At 40.1% G+C, this 24,902-nt stretch overlaps 1 protein-coding gene across 7 annotated transcripts in view; it reads left to right on the forward strand.

Moving 5' to 3' along the window:
* Nucleotides 1–24,902, forward strand: part of PMCA (plasma membrane calcium-transporting ATPase 3) — a 107,683-nt gene that overhangs the window by 23,449 nt on the left and 59,332 nt on the right. For 2 of the 7 annotated variants that reach the window (XM_022797248.2, XM_022797249.2), the window contains one exon: nt 9,872–13,385. The exons of 1 other annotated variant lie outside the window; for it this stretch is intronic. In XM_022797248.2, the coding sequence (XP_022652983.1) occupies nt 9,872–10,666 (795 nt within the window). In that variant the 3' untranslated portion in view covers nt 10,667–13,385. 4 more of the 7 variants (XM_022797251.2, XM_022797256.2, XM_022797252.2 and 1 more) reach the window with 4 other exon arrangements.

A 24,902-nucleotide genomic window follows, 5' to 3' on the forward strand; every position in this document is an offset into this window, starting at 1 on the left:
ATTGAGTCTCCATGAATAAGCGCACAATGGGCCGTCCTTTTCCAGCTCTCCTCTGATGTGGCTAGGTTTGCCTGGCTGTGTTTTACTACGCTGACCATCTGTTCAAATATACAGTACTACCTGCTGGCAGACACGTTAGCAGTGTGCATTCTAACGGCCAGAACCATCCGGTGAAGTCGCTTCGCTTCTGACTAGCTACGTTTCGTTAGAGTCGGTTCATACGTTACGAGTGATATACAGCCGCGAACATACATACAAATACGTACACACACATGCACGCTTAGGTATATTAATAAAAATGCAGTCGCAATATTTTCTATCCGCAATCTTCTCCCCTCATCGCTTACCTGTCGTCTATGTCTCGACCTTTTTAGCTTGCCTATTTTGAACCTGTTTTTCCCTTGAGCGTCGTATAGGCTCAATGACGGCCTCTGCATGCGGACTCAAGTCACCGTGTCGATATCTTTATATTTGTAAAAACGGCTATTTGAAACATTCGGCAAATCACTGTTTCTCTTGGCTCACACGTGCGTAGACAACAAAATAGAAACCGGACCAAAAATGGCCAATTATAACGTTTATGTAGCTTCTCGTTATCGTATTAGCTAAACGTAAAGCGGATTATCGAATCGGAATCAAATTCTATCCGCGCATCCGTAGTTACTATGTGTTAGTTAAGTGAAATGGACATGTGATACGTAACACAGCAAGTAAGGAGAACGATTTGTTTGCGCTTCGTACTATTTCAATATTTATCCATTACATTTCTATATGCGTGAACCTTTCTTTATCTCGTTGATTCGAACGCATTTATTGCACAACAAGCGTTGTTTCTCCGTGGGTAACCAGTCGGCTTCTGTGTTATCGCCTACGCCTGATAACGTTATCTTACATTTCTATTCTCACTATTAGTAGGTCAACGACGAAACCGCGTGAAGTATTCGGTAATCATACGTATTATTCGTTACATTTTAAAATAGTATAAATGTTGATATGACTATGGTAGAACAGGACAAACTTTATAGTCGTATGATTTTATGTGCGATAAATTAGTTCTTTGTATTAAAGCGTATTGTTTATGAAGGACGTTGTTAAAACGATCTTAAACGTTAAGTGGGTGACCTGGGCCAATGGGTGGCAAGGTAGTGTTTGTAAGTTGGTCTAAGTAGTTTCTAATACATCGACACAAGTGGCGGGGCTAGAGACAATGGTCATATCACGTACCCCAGCTAGGGCATACAGACCGATATTATCGAAAGTGGACAATGCCTCGTTTATTATTATGCTTCGATACAAGACAGGTTTTTATTTATATTTCGCAATATAATACTTCCCAGTGTCCAGTCATATCTATAACTGTGTTAGCCGTTATCGGCGTATCTTGACCTAAACACGTACGGCGGCAGTTTACAATTGAAGTATTCACACTGATACAGGCGTGTTAATGTGACTCTTGCTGAGACTATTTCCTATCGGTATTTTACTCAGGAATAGACAAGAATGATACCATCTACGTCTGATAGCATTTGTGCCTGCCGCATGGCCAGTACTTTCCACGCCGTGAACGTCGCCGATATAACCGACGACGAAGACTCTATAGGACTATCAGATCTCTTATAATAGTCACACGCACGAATAACTATAGCAATACACGTGCAAAAACATACTCAATCTTACAGTCGATTACCTCCTAAGCAACCCCTCTGTTAAAACTACTGTGTTGCCGTTTACCGCCGTACTATTGCAAAATTTAGTGTCGGCAGCTATTCAAACAGAGGCTCTCCGCCGAGTATATGTACTTTTTAATTGAATTAGTGCTTTCAGCGTCTAGTGATTTTTATCAGATTAGTACCATAGCATACCAAGGCACATAGAGACTCTACCGCAGAGCATACTGGACGTATATCACACACGCATGTCACTAATGTTTAAAGACGCAGGTACAAACCGAAAAATAGCTACGGTGTATCGCACTATCGTTATAAAAACGTACGTAAGGTCTGCACGCAGCACAGAGCAAAGATCATTTGCGCATTATTCTGTGTTACCTGCACGTACGCCCTACGGAACCGTGTCGACACCTATAAACCGACGCAAGCACACGTTATTAAGGGAGCGACATGCCTGTAGTATAAATATAAAGCAAAAAAATTCGATCGTAGTGTATTACGGCACAGTACTGCAAGCACAGCTGCTCTGGATTGTTTCATACGATCGATTATTACTCATATAATTCACTCTGCTCTCGACCAAGTTCCATTTTTAATTATTCAAAAAAAGATTTATTTTTACTATTACACTATGTATTGCAGTAGAGATGTACAGTACTTCGAAACTCGGGGTTAATCACTACGGGGGTAGCATTACTCTCAATGTACCGTGGGGCAATTATATTCGTGTTACAGCTTAAAACTGAATGTCATGAAAGGTCTCAATTTTGGCAGACATCGTTTAAAGCCGAAGTTTTGTGCCATTTGAAATTAGCTAAGTAAAGGTCAGTTCAAAAATAGAAAATGTATTTCCGGCGTGTATTTTTAGCACTGAAGTGGAATTGCTAAGCATGTTTGCTATAAGATTGTGTTGCATATTTGCGGTGTGCCACGTGTGCACAACAACTCAACACATGTGAGCAAAAAAAGGGGGTAGTAGACAGAAATTCAGGTCAAGTAGGACTGGAAGGTCCCGACTAGACACGTGCAAACAAACTAACGCGATGTTGTACTTGCAGATTTGTTAATAATGCTATCCGTATATATAATCGTTCCTATTCTAACACAGGTTATGTAAAAATTTGACTTTCCTTGTATATTCATTATCTGTGAAAGGCCTAGTAAAGCAGTGAGTATAGGTGAAGCATATCTATTCTTTGATATAGGCTGGCAGCTTTCTAGGTCTCGGAAAGTCGCTTGGCGTCTAGTTTGGATTTTTTTTCAGTAGACGCACGCATAGACCGAGAGGAGCCTGCCTGCTGTGTTGGATTCAAAGCAAGTGTAACTTGCTGCCTACCGAATAATTCAATTTGCCCATGATGATAATCATCATGAATAAACCCCGAATTTGCTAAAGAAAACCCAGTCCAGCTTGGATGTCGCATGTTGTCATAATCAATGTCGCTATAAATGGCGACCATAAGCCATGAGCTAAGTTCGACACTGATAGAAAATACGATTACGTGGGCCTGGACTATACTATTGATGTGATATGACTTACGTTTTGTCATGTTGGAATCACATTCAATCTGGATGGTTTATTCGATTTGTTCGACTTTAACAAGTTCAACTATCTGTCGTGTTTGTACATAGTCGACAGATGTTTTCAGCGACCGAATTTTAATGCTAAAAAAAAGAGACGTCGTATATACATATATATATAATTTACTCGTAGATTCATTATTGCCATTTGCTTTGTTCGACTGACTTCGAATGAGCAAACTGCCGAGTCTCTTTTGAACGTACATCTTTTCAAGCAGCAACATACGCTTTTAGGTAAAATCTGACAAAATCAACAAGCTGCCGCCATCTTTACACAAATTTCAACTCGTAGCGCTACTAATGTTAATATTGTTGCGTTATTAGAAAAGAATATTTCGCTTACTATAATGCCCCATGTGTAATTTTTTGACGTTTTACCCAGTTGTACTTAGATGTATATACATATATATGTATGTATGTATGTATATATATATGGTCGTTTCACTATTTGTACAGATTTTGTTGCTGTCTTTGACGTTCAATTGTTGACTTAGTTTTTTGACATTTTTCTAGTGTTATTGACAGCACGAAAAACAAAATGTTGACGTTCAATCGTTTTCTCCTAAACTTACTTCCACCCTGGACTAATCTTCGATTGGAGTGGTCTTACGAAAACTAACGAATGCCGTTGTTACGATTTGGTTGAATGTGATAAGTACACGCCATCTTTGTCTGATGATGTAATATGAATTTGGCAATCGTCTCCGTGGTCCTTATTAATGTCGGGTTGCAAGGAGACCGCCTACCGCAGTCACTGACGTGATTACCAAAACACTGTGACTCTATTATGCTCTTGTTTCTTTAACCTAACTGCTTGTTCCTGCCTGAAACTGTGAGGACTGACGGTGGATTAATAGACCTACTGACCAAGCAATTGACCGATTGATTCGACAGAAATTAACTTAGCGTGGTAACTGGTGGCCACTTGCGTGTTTCTTACCCCATTGTGTGAAAACACTTGTGTGCAATGCAGTACAACAGATACCCTCATAATAACCGTTGTCCGGCGGCTGTCGCCTTCCTGAAAAGCCCCAAAGCCGATAAACAGACCGATTGGCTACTTGCAGAACTTTAGGCGGAGACGTCCAACAGCTTTGGAAGTTGACGCTGGTGTCGCCCGCACCTTGCCCGAGCATGAACTGTGTGTGATCTTACGTCGCGCCGCAGCTAGGTGCGTGCTCCGGTAACGGTATTCATACGTTATCCCGTTGAGAAACGTTAACAATGATGCTCAATTGTCACATTGTCGTTGCACCAGGGCTCCAACCCAGAGATCTGCCCCGGGGGCATCCCGCCCGAGCATCAGGGCTCTCGAGGCTCCGTGGGCTCACTCGGCAGGTCGCAGAACCCCTTCTGACGCCAGGAGTCGATTCCTTTTGCTGATGCCGACTCGGCGACATCGTCTGCTATCCGAGTCTGAAGATATCCAAACACGGCTCTACCGCACAGCCGCTAACCGCTTCTTGAGTCGCCTCCTGAGTGAGTTATAAGATTGGCAACAAATCGACAGCTACCAAGGATTAGCGGTTGTTAATCATGAAAGCAGCTATGTAGGCAAGGGTAAAACGGAACAGGGCCAACGGCAAAAAAATCCTATTATGAGTTTTAGTTTTCTGAACAACAAATATAATAGACTTGCTCGTCGCGACAATTAGAGATTATCAATGGCTGCGCATCGCTTGGTCAGAGCTTTTCGGCAAATCGGAATCGACTGCGATCGAGAAAACTGCAAAGGACATACATTGACGTAATTATTGTTGTCTAATACGACAGTTACATTGATCATAATCACGATAACATGGACAAAGCGAGTGATTTGTTAAAATATTATGATTGATTTGACTTATTAAAAGCATTAAAGGTCAGCATTCTTTAGCGCACTGTATATGGTGACTTGCCGGGAGCTTCTCTAGCTAGATCAGTTCGGATCTACGACACATCAATCAGTGCGTATCTTACGTATTGAGTTTAAAGAATAATCATTCTATATACATAGCGCATAATAGATTCGGTTTCTTCGAGCTAAAGGGAACTAATGGTAATTTAGGAGGAAGTCCACTAATTCAACTTTTGAACAGCGAGAAGATTAAGAAAGTACTCCGTCTACAAGTATACACAAAATAGCATTTTCATAGTCGGAGCCTTACTATGTTTTACTACGGCCATTAGTTAATGTTCAGGCGCGTATCTGAGCCATTTCCAGGGTTTCTGATAAGTCCCTCGTACTACGACTGACCTAGTTACACAATACACGAGTTATACACACAGATTCACAGAATAACACAAACTTCGGAACACATAAGATCTGTCGAACTATTATACTAACTGATGAATTCTCATCGTATCAAGCTGCCAGTGTAAATATTATAGGAACGAAAACAGATGTAGTTGTCCATAGAGCGTCACTCAATTGACGGCTACAAGATAAATACTTATATTTACCTCGTGCGCTAGGGCATCGTAATATCAACAACAACATAGTGATGGTGAAGATGCGTCGTTCTGCTGTGCGTCATGTTATTGTGCCTAGTACACTCACGCCTCTTACGGAGACAGGTCTCGAAAAATTAGATCTTATGACACTTACTAACTCTTCTTATTATTGTTATTATCTAAGTATTGCGAACATTAGGCATTAGGGAATCGGACGATGTTTCTAATGCTAAGGATGCCACTGATTGTACTTATTATAACTATGATAATGACGGTGATGATGACGACGACGACGATGATGACGATGATGATGATTATGATAATGATGATGATGATGATGATGATGATGATAATTACGACTATGATGATGATGATTATGACGACGATGATGATGGTTATGATGATGATGATGATGACGATGACAATAATTATGCTGTTATTATTGTTATTACTAGCATGATGTTACGGCTGTTAGTGAAATAAAAAAGTACGGTAAATAAATTTAATGATAATTGAGTTATATGCCAAGCGTAATTGTCTACTACGGCGTCTATTTCGCTGCCCCTATAACGTCCTGATCCGTCCATATCCTTCCTAATTTGCGTGCTTTCATTAACGTTGCGTATCGGCAACATTCACTCTACACACATACCTTTGAAAAGATCGTAATAATACCTATTTATACGAACGACATTGTTTGTTGGGGCCGTGTTGCCGGTACTAATGCAGACAATACAAATGTACACAAATTTCTTCATGGTCAACGCATCTGTCTATATAATTGGGCACAGCAGACGAACACGAAATTATAATAATACTGTTTTGCATATTTTACACATAAACTTGACATTGTCGTATCCACATAGAACATTGTTAGAGCTTGAGCTAGTTGTAGCCAGGGAAAATGCCGCCTATTTTTGCGCAACGATGCACTGCCTCTTCCGACTGTATTCCAAATCGCGATCATTCTCACTGTTCCATCTTGCACATAGTTCTTGCTTCTAATTTTTTTATACTTCTTTATATGTCGATGTCGAATTCGCTAGCCCCGCTAATGTGAAGTTTTTTAGCAATTTGCCCCACACTTTACGGAGGCCCAGATCAAGAAAATGTGACCAGATAGTCTGCGCTGGCACGTGAGGAATGCCTATGTTAGTCATTTAGAACCTCAATTATGCAGCCAATACGCTATCAAGAGGGAATTCGTGTGAAGTCTTGAGCATATTTTGCCTAAACTGATTGACTGTACATGTGTCATTAGATAAAAATAGGAACAATAGTATCAGATCGTTTTCACTCAACCGGATGAGCGATGGTGGTTCTTGGAGTGAGCGGAAATACGGGTAGACCTACGGCAACAGTAGAGGAATCGTAGAACGAAAATAACGAATCTTTTTATATGAACTAACGGATTGATGGAAGCGAAACGCCCTAGTCTATTGTGCATTAGAACGTGTCATCACTATTGAACACCTTTGTCCGTCTAGTATGAAGAGTATCTCGTTTTAATTTTGGCTGGATTTAGACCTTTGTTCAATTTTAATTAGCGAACCGGCCTGGGTGCGTCAAAAGCCTGTGGTCCTATACAGACGTTATTGAGCCAACTTCTCAAAGATCAGGTATAAATTTTGTTAATTCGTGTTAATATATTTTACTAGAAATAGGTAAAAGACTATACAAATATAAATCACTTCATTCTATTGCTACTTTTTGTACTGTCGAGCCATTTGTGCAGACTCAGTTATAATGTCCCTTTTTACCAAAATAAATTTCCCTATTGTTTTCCGTCTGACCAAAACCAGTCTACATCCACGTTTCAAGGTGAATAACATTGTATCATCGATATGTCCGTAATGCACTATAGTTAATGCTAGACTAGATCACGTGTATGCGATAATTTCTGCTTATTTTGACTGTGGCATCAAACGTTGTTCCTATAAAACAGGAGCCCACACAAATTATCGCTGGCAGACATACTCCGCTATGGATGCTGCACTGTTCACGTAGTCCGTACATGTCCTGTAAAGCTCTATTCATTCGCTGTGCCACTTTTCATATATATCTATATATATATATATATATATATATATATATATGTATGTATAGGTTTCTCTTTGATATGTTGATCTCTGATCGAATGTCAGATTCATCATGTATTGGAAAAGAAAAAGGAGTGATTCATGAAAATTCGTTTTCTTTCATAGGCCCGTTTTAGATATTTTTGATTTGATAGAATTATAAAGTGAAAATTATGTTTAGAAAGAAGAGAAAACACAAGAACATCGCGTTGCTCAGCTCTGCCGTTTCGTTCTATATTGCTTTTTGGCGGATGTCATAGGACCATTTAAGGCTTGTCTGCGCCGTGGTGCTCCATTTGTACAGGCGGTGGCTTATTTTCTGTCCCGTTGATGATGCTATTAGCGGTCGCGACAACCACCTGTCAAGTAAAGCTCTCTCTCTCTCTCTCTCTCTCTCTCTTCCAAGTCGTAAATTACCGTGTTGATTAACCATGAATTTTATAAAACCGTACTATATATAATGTGCATAACCCGAGCTAAACTGCATGCAATACGATGGTTTGGTTTGATGGTATTAACTCATTCGAACTGATAGTAAATTTCGATTTCCCGTCCCTCTTGTAGCTACTTCCATACTCCCGCTATCTGCTACTTCTTCTTTTTCCATCTATTTTTGACCCCCATCCTTTCCACTGTCGCTTTGTATTCACACGCGAAAACAATTTAGGCTTGTACTTGTACATACTTTAAATGATATTATTGTCTATGAAATCCCTGTTTGTTCAACGTTCTGCCCTACACAACCCACAACTATCATTTGATTTGGTAACCATACAGTGCAGAAAATTTCCTCCCATAAAGCCTCGTGTTCGAAACCTTTTCTGGTGCATTTGGCTATGCGTGAGATGCGTGTCCAAGGCCTTTTCGACGTTAGAAAAAGAGCGCCGGCCGCGGCCATTTTCGTAGTAGTGTACATTTGAAGGGATCTTCCGACTGTCGTAGCTCACTCCGCGACTGCGTTCGCCGTACAATAACCGCTAGCAATCAACGCTCCGCACTGTTTGTGGCTCCTTTACATATTGTCACAACGTCTTTGTTGGTAAACACATCAGTAAATGCGACTGTCCCGGACATGATAGTTGACTAGCGGCTTGATTTATATATATATATATATATATATTGCACCGTGGACTTATTTTTTGATTCTTCTTTGTAGTTGATACGTTATTGGTATGATAATACATGTGCTATGTAAAGGTTCCAAGTCGGGATAGCTAGTATCAAAATGAATTTTTTCTGGTTCGCACCGAACTCGCATTCTAATTTTCTTCTTTTCTTTTTACTAATCAATCAATTCCTTGACCAGAATTGTATGCTACCTATTGGCTGATCGATATACCTATCAATTGTCGTTGATTGTAACAATGCTAATGATTATTATGCCGACGATTATAAATTCTATCATTTGTGACCGTGACCTGAACAATTTGCCATCGGCTTTGCAAAATCCGACTGCCGCAGAGCCACGCGACACTTCTTTCTTCTTTTAGAGATCTGCACAACTGGCTGGTTCGCAAGAATTTCCTAACCCCGTCCATCCTAATCTGATGATATGATGATGCAATGGCAATGATGATAGACTGCCGCGCTGCCACGCGTTTTTACCTCCAAATTTTCCCCTTGTCCGTGTTTCTGCTTTCTCTCGCAAAGCAATGACGATTGAAAAGTTCATAACAGAACACATATTTTGCAACTGCCGTCGTACGGCCCAAAAACACTGCTAAACAAAGCAATTTCACTATTCAATATATTTGTACACGATAGAATTTTACCTGTACGCAATGTATGAGATGCATAGATATTTTGTCAAGACACTCAGGTAGATGCGGCTTGGCAGCGTTTTGGCAGTGTTTTTGACTCGTTTAAAGTCTCTAAACCCTTCCCTCGTCCCGTACCCTAGTATATGGACCCAGCGAATATATTGAGAAAGGGAGAGGGAACAAAAATACTTTGCTATGGACTGATTGATACCTATAACTCATTGACTGATCACTCACTAAAACTAAAAGAAATTCGTAGACGCTCTCCGACTGGCCCCTCACCCTCCCGCTACAACCCCGTGAATATTAGTTATCTAACGGTCAATATCTCCTCTCCCTTCCACGGCAGCTTCGAGTAGTGAGGGCGTTCAAAAGCACCCTTGAGGACATGGAAGATAAGCGTAGTGTACACAGCGCCCACTCTCTGCACAGCTTACGCAGCTCGAGATCGCATCCTAAACAGCTGAGCTCGATAGCTGCTGATCAAGAGGAATACTTCCACGACGTGAGCCACACGACGAGCCTGAACGCTGGCTCGCAGTCACCTATTCCTGCTGCTGCTGCTGCTGGTCATCATAATAATAATAATAACCAAGGGGGCAAATCCTACGTGGACAAAGCAAGCTCGCCGGTGACCAGTCCGTTACAATCGCCACAAGCGATCATCTACCCAACCGGGTATCGGCCGACCTCTGCTGTGGCTGTGACTGGGGAGGCATCATCACCAGCGACCACTGAAAGTCCTGCGGTTCCGCCAACGGGGTTACCAGTTAAAGTACCGCCGCTACTACCGCTACGCCATAGTACAGGACTTAGTAACAATAACAGTAATGGGCGGCTTAACCATGTTGCCTCTTATTCGCCGCCTCCAGTTAACAATAATAATAACAACAACAACAATAATCCAACCTTAAGCGGTGGCGGCGGCACCACCGTCCTGGCAGCAACGCAATCGCCAACATCTCCCTCGGGCGCCAGCTCGGGCTCGTCGAGCTCACTGTCGTCGACGGGGTCCGATCGCGGGCTGGGCTGCGGACCAGTTACGTCTCCGCTATCGCAAGGCTACCACCTGCTCACGGAGCCCGCCAACGGCAGTCAGACGCCGCCCAACGGGGCCTCGAAGCTACATGAGACCAGCATTTGACTGTGACTATGATCACACCCACAGAAACAACAGGAAACGTAAATTAGATCATCAAGCCAGTGTTGACTGTAACAGCAACGACGACGACGACGACAACAACAACAGCAGCAACGAGCATCACACACTGTGTACACATTCAGGATGTCGTGAATATGTAGCCCTTTAATGGATCGAAACGTAACGATCTAATAGCCATTTTATTATTAAGGCTGAAAGCGTGTTCTCTGACGAAGCCAATCTCTCCCCACGCGCCCAGAAATCTCGGTACTGTGGTGTCGTGATGTTGTGGTCGTATCAGTATTTCACACGGTCTACCAACAACACTGGCGAGATAAAGTAAGAACCGGCGGTACTAACTGAAAAACAAGCTTCAATATATATCTGTATATACCCTTTTGTTATATATACATATATAACAGGAGGAGTGACGCTTTCTCCATGCACTGCAGCCACCTGTCTCTAGATTTAGCGGGGAAAGAAGAGGAGGATAGCGACATACTACGTACATGCCTATTAGCAACAATGGCTAGGTCAGTTCTCACTGGCGCTTTTGCCAGCCTCGCAGTGGTTGAAGGCTTGTGGTGGGGTTCGCGCCGACCGTGGTTAAAAAGCCGAACCTCGACGAAAATCGACGGAAACATACTTGGAAAATGTGCGATGAAGACTCAGTACTAGCACACAGCTCCCAGCTCTGTCCTTGTCTGGCTATTGGTAAGTGTCGTCGCACAAAACAAGCGTATGTCAGTCAGGTCACATATGTGTATGTGTGTATTTCTTCGCAGTCTGGAGCAGGGTGCATTAGCCTGCTAGCTCCATACTAAGCCACAGTGTTGTTGTTGTGAGCTAAGCAGCGGCGTACTTCTCTCCCTACCCTTGGGGAAGAGCGTGGATTGCCGCGCCTGCAAACCCTCCGCAATAAACTGTTTGCTCACTGACCGAACGACAAACGAACCATACAGATGACGATACGGCGATATACTAAATAACTAATGATAATATTAACAGGACGACGGAAAGCAAATTCTGGGGAGAAGTTTCTTTGTTACGAATGAACGACAAAGCAACTTGACTTCACGTTTCACTATTTTGCAGAATGCTGATAAAAACTAGATAACAATAGTAATAGTGAACCAGTAAACAAACGAATCCAGCATTAATAATAAAGCAAAGAAGATGGCTAAATAACTCAGAAGCACGCAAGTAAGATCAAGCGACACGCACCTTTCTGTGTATGATCTGTGCGGCGGAGACAGGATATTGGAAGATCAAGACAATAAAAATGAAAAAAGGATGAAGAATAGAAAAGGCAGCGGACGCATCATTACCTAATCTTCATCGTGTGCCTTTGGGAATATGTACACACCGATTTGAAAAACCTTCAACTGTCGTTCATCTGACTTCGACAAGAGCGCTTCTTTAAGATTGAACAACCTGCTGATGAGCGGGGACTCAATCTAACATCGATCACAACGATCTAAAGTCAATGCTAGTTAGAAAAAATATAACTAGTAGGCGAGAGAGAGAGGGAGAGAGAGAGAGAGAGAGAGAGAGAGAGAGAGGAAGAGACAAGCGACATTGAATCAATTACGGTCCACAAGAGATCATCTGGACAACTACAGAGGTTCAGACGAAGCTCAAGCGAACATGTTAACTAACAGACGACTATCGTACAACGTAAATTATCAATCTATCAATAAGCCATCACCAACTTGTTTCTTAGTCCCTCAGCAGCTACAGCGGGTCTCTCTTCCATCCATTCGCCTTTACCTACTTCCCTACAATCAGTTCTTCTACATATTTTGTGTCGTGAAAAAAAGTGAAGGAAACAGAAGTTTTGGGAGTTGCTCAGTGCTTCCGTTGCCCCACACAAGCCCAGCCTTCATGCATCACAGCACCTTAGGCCAACGCTGAAGCAATGAACCAAGGAGCCTGCTACCTAATCCTCCATCAATATCCGCTGCTATAATATTAACCTTCGCAACAGGTGGTACATCGCCTAACCTGATCTTTGAGCAGCTATCCACTGACCGCAGCTGTTTACAAACGGTCGGCTGTGGGGTTCATCTGGAATCATGCGAACTACGCCCCTGTCATCGCCCAACCCGAATAACAAACATGTACTATATTTGTGTATGTAGTGAGTGCTTGGTGGTGCCGAGGTGCGAATAACCTATTCGCGCTTCGTACCATTGCGTGATTTGTGATTCTGCCGCCGCTTTGTCTAAACGCGATCTCGACAGGTGCATTTGTCTTTAACGCCAAGCTCTACAATGACTGTGGTACTAATATTAGTAAACGAAAACGGAAAGAATACAAACAGCAACCACTGTAAATCTGCAAATACTACGAGCAATTGATGACGAACGGCGATGTTGATGGTATTGAACAACGTTACAACCGGCCAACAACTGTGAACCTAATACAGTTAGTATTAATACTTCCATTACCAGACTCCTTAACATGATGATGACGCCTATCATCTGATACCCAACTAACTTACCCAAGCTCGAGGTCACGTCCCAGCCAGCCCGCCAGCCGAGAAAAACAAGCACCCCCTGTACTAAAGTAATATCGATTTCAATATGAACAACGTATATATTTATATAATGCAAGCAAACAATGTTAACATGGTCATTGTGATCGCATGTTGTGGGGGTGTTGAGCCCAAACGAAACACTGATGAACATTGCCGAGTATCGATAAAAAAAAAGGAACACGATCGTCGGTTTCTTTCGTTTAGTAAGTCCAATACTGCATCAGTAATGATCGTGAAATGACGAAAAAGGAGAGATGACATAAAAATACGTTTGTGTAGCTCAGTGGCTTGTGACTAAACGAGCGCCTTGCTTCACTGCCGACCTTAACCTTATTGCACTTGGCCCACCTCTCAGACTGTCCTGCTCTTAAAAGTAGGTTTTCGCAAATTTGCTAAACTCCGTGGAACGTTAAGTTAGCTGACAGAGTAGGCGAAGTACAACTCGCCCTCGTCATTGAGTTGTGTTGTTACAAACAACAATGCCCGTACATATATAAAGACATATAGCGTACAAAGAGATCTATTGATCCGTAACAATTAGATCACGTTGAAAAATCACTTCAGAAGAAAAGTGACTCAGCAAAGCGTGACGTACACGCGAAATGATGATTACACAGGATGACTTTTATGGAACAGCTCAAATCGATTCAATGAGTAACTATTATGAAGAAAGCGTGTATTATCGAAAACCAAAAGCCAGGATGCGTGCTAATAGACGGCTGGGTAATGAAAGCATTCTGTCGGAACTGTACGACTGGTGACGATAGCAATTCCTATCGTGGTGGGTTTCGAGTGGGAAAAGAATCGAGAGGCCATGACCGCGAGAAGATTGCGCGATAGTTGTCTTCATTCATCCGTTAATCGATTCATTCATTGACATTTATATTGCACTGGAAACATATTGTAGATAGCCTAATACAAGTATGAAGAACTTTATTATAGCGATGATAATATTAAGATAACACTAAGAATAGTCATCATGCTGACAATATTCATAGATGAGAACAATAATAACATTAATTCCCGTTGAAAAGACGCTGCAACTAATGATGGTGATAATGCTGCTGCTGCTGATGATGACGACGACGACGACGACGACGACGACGACGACAATAATAATAATAGCTGTACGAATGAATGAATTGGCGGCTCCAAAATTGTACGGGCCGAATTATTAATTACACAGCATAAAATAACCCTTTCTCAAGTAATTATGCGGTGACTATTGATGACACATGGGAGGATGCTGGCGAGCAACGTGCACAAATACAATGGCGCGAACTAGTCGAATAGTGCGGCAGACATTTTCACGGTAGGGAAACGGAAGATGAAAGGAACCAAAACGATTACATAAAGCACCACCCACTATCTCACCAAGGCTCGGCTTATATATATATCGCCAGTGAGGCAGACATATTACAGAGATTTAACGATATCGAAAGACTTACTAGCTCAGTTTCAAGTGACAACATCGACCATAACTATATAAATGATAAATAATTATATAATGAATCACAGCGGAAACAGCATCGACGCCAATGATCAAGTCAGGTGGGCGCATAACGTTCAAGACCTGACTATAGAAAGACAGCAACAACATTAATTGACGCAGATAATATAAATTTGAAACGCATACAGTGAGTATTCGTCTCGTGGCAACAATTACGGGGACAGTAAAACTCACAACGGACGGACATTGCAGGTGCGATGATAATGACTAGGAAATGTGGTGTATTAACGATACAAGAATAACTGCAACAACCAACAAGTAACAAAAACGACAATAACATCGGTAAAAGCAACAACGGTGAAAGCAGCGGCGGGTTATTATATACACAGATTTAACTGCTATTCTTAATAACACGACGCAACATTGGATTGGCATCACAGGTGTTGCCGGCCTCTATGCAACGATGCTAACAAGAAACAAAAATGAACCTAAACGAAAGGAAGCATGACCAAGTACTATAATCAATAATAGAAAACACACAATGACCGCATTAACTGATGACACGAAAACACAGTAAAACGACAAGAACAATAATAATAACAATAACGACAGCCATGATGACAACGCTAACAATAACGTAGTAAGAGCAACTTTAAAAATGGCTGCCGTCGGCGAAGGTAACCAATAAATAACAATAACGCGCAGGCAGGAGGTCAAGGAGAAGTTGTTCACAACGGGAAAGATAGGGATGACTTAAAAGTAGGCGGAACGGAAAGAATGGGCGAAATCGTTAGAGCGATCTTTGATGCGATCGTTTAATGATTCGCTGATAATATAGTACAAGTTTGATTCATATTATTATTATATACTACTATTGTTATCGATGTGGTAGGATGACGATTTTGACACATAACAATAGTACTAATATTTGTGTATTCACTAATGCCAATAAACAACGGAACGAATAGGACAAAAGTAAACAACAAAACAGATGAGGTAATGCTAACAAACAAAACAAGGCCGGGGTCGTGGTGGCGGTGGCGATCCTTGTAATTGAGGAGGCAAGGCCATTGGAGGAACTGAGCGGCCGCCGAAAGGACTGTTCATGTATCCTTATACTGTTCACTCTGTCGACCTCTGTTTGTTCCATCTCGTCCAGGCTGAAGGTTATGTCCGGTTTATCCTGACTACGGTTAGAAACCGCAATAAGTCTTGATTTTTACTCGCAGACTGCCCATTATACTCTCTTGACATACTTTGTATCTTTGTCATGCGTGTATGCGACTGGAAGAGATACCTTTGTGCAGAGCGCTTGCCAGATTCTAATTACAATGGATCGCTAGAACGTAGCGAAACGGAAAACTTTTTTTAGCATTATTTCAAAATATAATATAATTAAATATTATATATCAGAAATCCGAAATAATCCAAGCTTACCTAGATTTTTTTTTGTTTACTTGCACCTCTACATCATTCAGACATTTATGGCACTGACTTCGATCGTAGACAATGATAAATACATACTATTTGATAAAATCCGACTAAAGTTGTTGCTCACTCGAAAAAGCAGCAAAAAGCTTCTCGAAGACTCTTCAGTTGCAATTTCGCTTCAAGCAAGTCTCCCTATTACGTCCAAGAAGGGTAGAAGTATGAATCTACAAACTAATATAGCCATATATATAAATACATATATATAAGCCAGCAGAAACGGATACAGAGGACATGACTTGGTTCACGAGTAAAAAATTCCATGTTTATGATAAACACTATCTTTAGTAGAGTCGACAATGGATGTACGCAACACAGATATACTAAACAACCAAAGACATAACAAAGCCAATGAATAAGTGTAGTCGGCGGCATTATCTCTACTATAAAACACCTACTAAACTAGATATGTATCTGACGGAAAAGATGGAGGAGCGGGTTTGAGGTGGATGGAGGAGGTTATATTAAATAGGAATGATCGACATTGATATAGCACTGACGAACAGCTACTTAACCAATTCTATAGCTAGTATTCATATTATTAATAATAATGATGATTTCAGCGCTGGTGATGTCGAAGCACATAGATTCCAATTTTTTTGGAGACCTCGACAAATAGAACTATTTGAAGGTTTTGAGTTTTTCATCCACCGTGATCGGAGACTGTGCTTATAGCATATTACGAGGCCAACGTAATATTCATTAATAATCCATGATATCTCTCTCTTACGCATTTCTGTTTCCAAAAGCTTGCAATACAGTCTGCTATATTGCATGTAGCGGAAGGATAAAGGAGAACAAAGAAACAAACTTGATCAGCTTTGCCCGACGCAAAAACCATGTTTGGAGCAGCCCAGCTGCTTATTTGCTCAGCCTTTACGACTGACTATAATCACACAGACAATTTGTAGAATAAGAACAACAGTGGCATATTATCAGTAGCAGCATATAACGCATACGGGTTGCAATATTAAAAACAGGCGAATAGAAATAATACGCCCAGAACGTTAGAGCCGCATAAGGAAAAGGAGTAGATACACGAAGGGGCTTTGAAACCGGTCTGTGAAGTTGGAATCGATTTGAGTAGAACTTTGATGAGTGAAGCAAGGAGGATATAAGAGAACATGATGATTTGATGAGATGATAGCGAAAATAATTTCCGTAAAAAGGTAGTTTATCACTAGCATAACGAGAGTTTTTCTTGATAGTAATAATAATAATAATAATAGTAATACATTTCTGTCCTGTGCTCAATCGCCCAAAATACAATGATGACGCATGAGCCACAGGGCCACTCTCTGTGTATTTATTCGAGTGAGTGAGTCGCGTTGATTATTTTCTTCTAATCGACTTTAGGTACGTCGTAACGTAAATAAAAAAATTAATATAATATAAGGACTAAAATCAAACGACGGAGGTGAATGATGATGATGATATAGGGTGAATCACTGATTCGTACATCTCTATGAGTTCACCTATTGTGAATGATATATATATATATGCTATATTTGTCCGTACGGATGGGCGGCATCTGAGAGGGGGGTAATGATATACTGAGGCGAACAGATCACTCCCAAACAATAGATAAAACGCGTATTTAGCAGTATGGATGCCTGGTTAATTTTGTAAATAGAATTATTTAATGATACAATTCTTTCTTTAATTCTCTAACACGCCAGTTAGATAAGAACACATAATTACGATGCGTCGTGTAACAATAAAATCGTACGATTATAACAGGTCCGAAAATGAGAAAAAAACGCGCCATACACGACATATATATATATATATATATATATATATATATGTTTTTAAGTTTTGCACCCGTGTAATTGCATAACAAACATCAATAGAAATCAATGACAGACTTTGTTTTTAGACAGTTTTCAGACAGCTTAGACTGACACCCATATGTAATAAGAATTAAATTCAAACGTTTATACAGTATGCGGATCTCTTTTATCTCTTTTCGTCAATACAAGTTGACTATATAATTTATGGCGTGCATAAAAGGACTCGAATATGTAATGTTTACGTACACACATAGTAAAGCACACATATATTATATATACATATATATACGTACCCGCGCTTCCTCGAATGAAGCCCTACAGAACGTAATGTCAATGTGACAGTGCTTCTTAAAGCTTTGACATTTACGTTACGCAGCTAATAGCTGAGGGCGACACCATTGTATTTGTATATGACCAGTTCATATTATAAATATATGAAGGAAGGTGGACTCTAATTTATGATATAAGATATATTTATCACTGAGGAAGGCGCTACGATGATATCTTCAAGTAAAGGCCACAAACACTAATAAAAAAACTTAGATAAAAATTAGACCGAACGCAACCAATAGTCCAAAAACGTCAAACAAATAGACAAATATATACTTAGCCAGCAAGAGTGAAACCGATCGATTACATTATCCAGCCGACAACTCTGGTATACGTGATGAAATTGAAAATTTGAGAAAAACAACAGCAGCAGAACAGCAACAAGCCATACAATGCTGACGAAACTCAACAAGATACGTAGAAAACTTGAGATAAAAAACACGAGTGAGAGAGAACGAGGGGTTATCACTAATCCTAGTACTACGACTAACAATGGTAATAGCTAAATATTGCTAAAGAATATATTATATGATTATAACGATTACTATCATGATAGTAATGGCTATATATATATATATATATATATATATATAAGCTCTACTATTTTGTTATTAATGATTATTATTGACTAGCTGATTATGATGCTGACATTGCCTAAATCTGATAAAACGCATCCGAACAGTTTCTATTCTCTGCGTCTCACGGACACCTATATATAATAAGGAAACACATACGTTTTTTTATATGTAAACACACAGAGAACGATAATTCGATACGAGACAGAAGCAAAGGCTATATATATATATATATAGTTGTTACGCATAAGGTAGTTGAGCTTCTTTTGCTGCCGATTTTTTAAGGAGAAGGCGCTCGCTTTTAGGTAATGTCGACAGTTTTGAAAATAGCGTGAAACGCTTGCTACTTTTGTCGTGCCCCCAATAGATAAAGCATCGAACTTTTGTGCGTATGTGTGTAGAGCAACATGAGCCCGAACGAGCCTACAATTTATAAATAAGAAGTAAGCTTGAGTTATGTAGATATAATACAGTATCAAAACTGAATATTCAGGAACCTTTTCGTGTCCTTCCCCAATTTGGCAATAGAAAGAACTAAACACCTAAATAAGATAGACCAATTTTTCACGCTTCCTTTTTCGCGAATCGAATATTTTCTCACCGCGTATCGCCTTCGAAGAACCTTGATAAACTTATTCGATAACGGCAGCCCAAATGTGTTGCTTGGATAAAAGATACTCTAAAAATTAAATTATCGTTCTGAAAAGATTAGCTCTACGATGTGATACACACCTAGACCCAATAATACCCTAATTATTAGAATCAGGCTAGACGAACCCAACGAACGTGGACTCCATTGGGACGATGTTAGCAAATTTTTTATTTTTACAATCATCGGCACTTCATATAAGACTGTTGTTTTTACAACATCCAATTTCGCGTAGTTTACTGTTAACGGATCATGTTACTGATAAAAAGAATACGTCGACGCTGAGCATACAACGCAACATGCCGCAATACAGTCGCATATATTTACACAATATTATAGGTATAAATACATGGGGCACGTAACAAACTGATTAGCCCCAGTGAAACATCAGCAGTAACTTGTTGAATGGAAGACAAAAGAAATAGTACTGTTGTCGTAATTTCTTCGACGTTCAGTTGTCGTTGCTATACGATTGATGCTGTATTGTTCCATGAATGCTATACAAAAGCAAATCGAATATTTTTCAAGTCGTCGCAGGAGGTCTCGCGATAAATATCCCCGTATTGGTGTGTGATTTTTCTACAAATTCTTACTTGGTCTGAAATACACATATTCAATCTATGTAAGAATTAAGCGTACGCCAGACCAGTTTGTTCATCCGTTTACTACTTGAATATAAGAAACTACGAAGTACTATTAGTATTTTAATAGTAGTTATGTCAAATAGTTAAATTTTTTCAACGATATCCTGCCAGATCCTTTGTTGAACTTACCCCAAGTTCACGTTGCGTTAAAGAGACAAACAGGAGACTTTTTCACCTTTTGCCTCTCAAAGGGATTGACTTGTTTCTGAACTTGTTAGGAGCGATCGATTGTAGGAATATATTTTATATCGTTGAACGACAACATACAACACCTATGTAGTATAATATGTAAATAAGTTTTCCTTTATTGTTCGTGGCAGATTTCTTGAACACTTACATCTACGAATAGATATTAAAGAAGTATATATATATATATATATATAGTAAAGCAATACCTAACATTTGAATATGAATCACGAACAATTGAATAAACACATTGTTCTTATTATGCATCTGACAGGGAAGGGCAGTTGTTTGCTAGTAATGGTTTCTGCAATGCCTCGACTAATATGTATTTTTAAATGTTTTTATAGTATTATCTATTAATTAACTGTACTTGTTTTTTTAATTTTTTTTTTGGTATAAAGCATCTTTGCGTTAACTGTTTATATGTATATATATATATTATGTTGTAAATTGACCGATCTACAGACTAAGTTCAGGTGACTTTGTACCTTATCCTCTAGCTCAAAACCTATGAATTTACTATATAATTTTTTAAAAATTGTATAATATTTCTACCATTCCTACACCATGCAGAGTACAATGTGGAAAAGTATTCCTTCTATTACAAAGGGATAGATTACAATCTATCCATCCACTTTACTTTTATTAGAAATCGAAACAGATAAAAGGAGATATTCTCTTGGCGTGTATAGAATACCAACCTGATAATAGCTGATAATAGTTTCGATAAATATGCGTGCCATTTTAAATCATTGTCGCTTTTTGAGCCGGGATAGTGAACATACCTCCCGTTTCCTTTTTTTTTTTTTTTTTTTCGAGTTATACGACCGGCATCATCGTTAGACATCCCATGAGACAGCTGGCTCCCGCCATAAAACGAAGCGTGTCTACGCCCAACTTCGACCTAGACTATGTCCCTAATATTAACAAACAGATAATTTCCCGCAAAACTATCACGGGAATCCAGCCAATAGAAATAAAAACATGGTTAATGCATTTTAGACGCTTAATTATTCTAGTTAATCATTGGTCGTGCGGTTAGTTCTTTTTAGTTCATTTTGACCAACTCGTTCTTTATTCTTAATATTTATGCTCGGTACAACCTTGATTAGCCGTTGTGTACCCAAGGTAGCATTAGGCTGCCTCCCTTACCCCTTCCCTTCAGCCGACAACAAAGTGCGTCTATCTATGCCCGTTATCACTGAACCATCGCGGGGTCTACGAAGAGGCTGAACCGTTAGGTAAAGATGCCGCAGGTTCATTTACAACATCATACATGAGACAATTCACTATAGATATATGGTAGACCGATCGATTTCGACATAGACGCATACCCGCCGGTACACAAAATACGATTGAGTAAAATCCACATGTAAAACCTATCAGGCACTAACACCATATTGATGCAGAAACCATATAAGCAACGACCGTAGAAGATTCAAAGATCCCAGCGCACAGCTTTGCCGTCACACGATATTCCCACACATCCGTCACCATTGCCATTTCTACTGCATTATATTATTACCCATTTTGGTAAGTCGTAACATAAACAAGCGAACGGTCGGTCACACGCGCATCTCATTTCCTCTATTTGCAGACACTCCACTTCGATATATTCATTAGCACAAGTGGGTGGTGGTTCTAAAGAATGAGATAAGGCGTGAATGTAGTGCATAGAGCAAGAGATGATAATATCAGATTATGTCAAACATACAAATAAACTACAACAGCAAACAATAAAATGAATAAATCGATTGAGCGCAAGGATCGACAGATCCTAGCAGCGCTATGATAGTGATGTTAATGGTGACGACGACGACGACGACGACGACGACGACGACGACGACGACGACGACGGCGACGGCGACGGCGACGGCGACGGCGGCGACGACGACGACGAGAAGAAGTGAGAAAGAACAAGGATCAAATGCGGAATCGAGGAGGAGTTAGAAAATATCAGCAAAAAAAGAGAACTAAGACTAGAAAACGAAACATACTTATGATAATATATTTATGACGACTAATAGTAATGATAATTAGAAATGGATGCTGATGATAATGCCTCACGCATGGAGACAGACAAACAAATAATAAGCAAGGAGGAGAGAGGAGGTAAATGAAAAAGCGAAGAAACGTTCAAGCGTAAGGTAACTGTTGTTAGCTTGCTTAAGCGGATAGAGCGGCCTGCCACGGCTAGCTCGCGCGCGCTCTGATTGACCTCCAGATTCTGATGCAACTAGCTGCTGCCGAAAGGCCTTAGAGACAAGTTGTTACCCTATAACTAAGGGGCATTCGCAGTTTCTCGTTAACCTCTCCTTTTTCTAATGGCCACACAAACGACGTGAAGCAAAATAAAAAAAAAGAGCGACGCCATCTAACTGAACCTGGAGGCAGCGGTTTCTGTTACGTTTTGTTTTGGATCCTAAAGGATCCGCCCTGTGTTGCAGCAAAAGTCAAAGCAGGCCGTATATTCGGTGCACACGTGCTACGCATGTTGTGCCTGTGCGAGGCTATCAAAACCGATATGAACTAGAATACAATTGTAACGGAAAACATCCCTTTGACACAAGTAGCAGTGGCGCTAATAACACTGTTAAGTGTAACTGCCAAGTGAGCGTCGCCCCGAGTGAAATACGACATCATAACATACCGTGTACCTACCACTCAAAACTGCTACTAACTGGAACGATCAGCCCATCTATTTCCAAGAACTCGTATTTAAGGTCCGCGATGGGGGGTGCTTTTTTTGCGGGTGAATGGATGTTGTGTCATTCCCAATTAGAGGTGGCACACACCTGATTATGATTTATGATCAACATGCAAACACCTTTGTTGTCATTTAGATCGAGCGTCAGGGTGATCTGTGAGGCGTCGGCGATACTGGAAGGTCGCTCTGCCCGTCACTTGTTTTGTTACATGAAAGCCGCGCTAAATAAATAGCAACGCGATAATGTAAATACGACATTTCGAGACAAATAAACAACAACAACAACAACAACAACAACACAACAACAACAATAATAATAATTGATAATAATAATAATAATAACATTACTAATAATAACAAAAGATAGTAATGAAGATAGAGCGAACGAAAGGAAGAAAGAAAGAAAAAGATGGCTGAAATGGCAGAAAGATGATGCGAGAAAAGGATATGAAGTTGATAACGATAATTATGAAGGTGATGAAGGCTATAAATATAACGAAGTCAGTTGTAGACTTGTTTCTTAGTTAAAAAGGTTATTGCAAAGAAATAAATTTAAAACTGATTCTAATGTTCAAAATGCCTTTTCAACTTGCATGTCAGTCGTTTTTCCTCACACATAGACACGCGTCAAAAAACAAACCATCCCTTACTTAACAATATATATCGTATAAGTAATGCTATCAGCGCTTTATTTCCGTATGAACAAATAAAAATAAATAACAAAAGACCAGATGAATAATCACTTCTGTATTTAATACACTTTGCTTTACAACATTCTAGCCTTTACACGCTAAACAATGATAGAACGACGCTGCGTCAGTTTTCATCCCAACAAAATTGAAAACTGTCGCTAATCGTTCGAACTAAAAAATAAATCATCAGCAAATCACTATGATCCCAGGTGATGAAAGGGTTAGTCGGTAATTGTTTTTACTTCGACACTCTAAACACATTGATGAGAAGTGCCTATGAATGCCAGTTGACGTCACAGAACATTCCATAGTAGTATTACAGGTTTGTACCTGATATAAATCTTATTTTTTAACTTAGTGTATGAGCATTAATTCATCTAGCATGTGCTAAGTAAAATCGATCCACAGGGTCTTATAACTGATTCTTAACTAAACCTCTATGAATGTAGGCTGTCGTTCCATTTATGTTACCGGATCTTTTAATTTATACAGAAGACAGATGTATCCGTAACGAGTTGCACACACCATTTGTTGGCTTGTCATATACAATATGAAAGTCATCACAAGCAACGAAACACAAAACAAAAAAGATTATGTTGTGCCTGCAGTCAGATGGTCAACTATTTCATTGGCTCCTTGCAGAGTTTCAGTTGAGTCATCTTGCATGGGAAGTCTCGCGTAAAAACACAACACGATGACAGAGTGTATTTGAAATTGAGCACGCGGTCCAGCATCAGATCAACACGCCACATTTGAGTTGTTGATAATGGCCGACGCGCGGTCCGAGCAGACGTCAATGAATAATGCAAGGCTCGGATGCAAAGAAGTTTTAGCGGTGGCGCTTTGTCGCTTAAACAAATATTTGTGGCCAACACTTTATTTCCGTTACTGATGGATGGATCGTATTTGCGCGCCATCACGAGCTAAAAACTGTTAGAGAGAATGTAGTGCGAAGTGTCTATTAAGGCACAATGTTAAATCAGATCTGCGAATCTTGTTTCATACGTAGGCTTTACTTAGTAGAAATTATTTCCTATTTCTGACAGCCAACATAGCATTACTATTATTGATCCAGTTCCATGTTGTTAGTCGAATTACACCGCACGTTATGCGATTTTTCAAGGATAGCTTATCTATGCTTACCTATGAGATTCGTTAGAGAAACGTTATTTTCCAACCCTAAACA

This window comes from Varroa destructor, unplaced genomic scaffold, assembly GCF_002443255.2.
Source record: "Varroa destructor unplaced genomic scaffold, Vdes_3.0 BEIS01000003.1, whole genome shotgun sequence".
NCBI lineage: Eukaryota > Metazoa > Arthropoda > Arachnida > Mesostigmata > Varroidae > Varroa > Varroa destructor.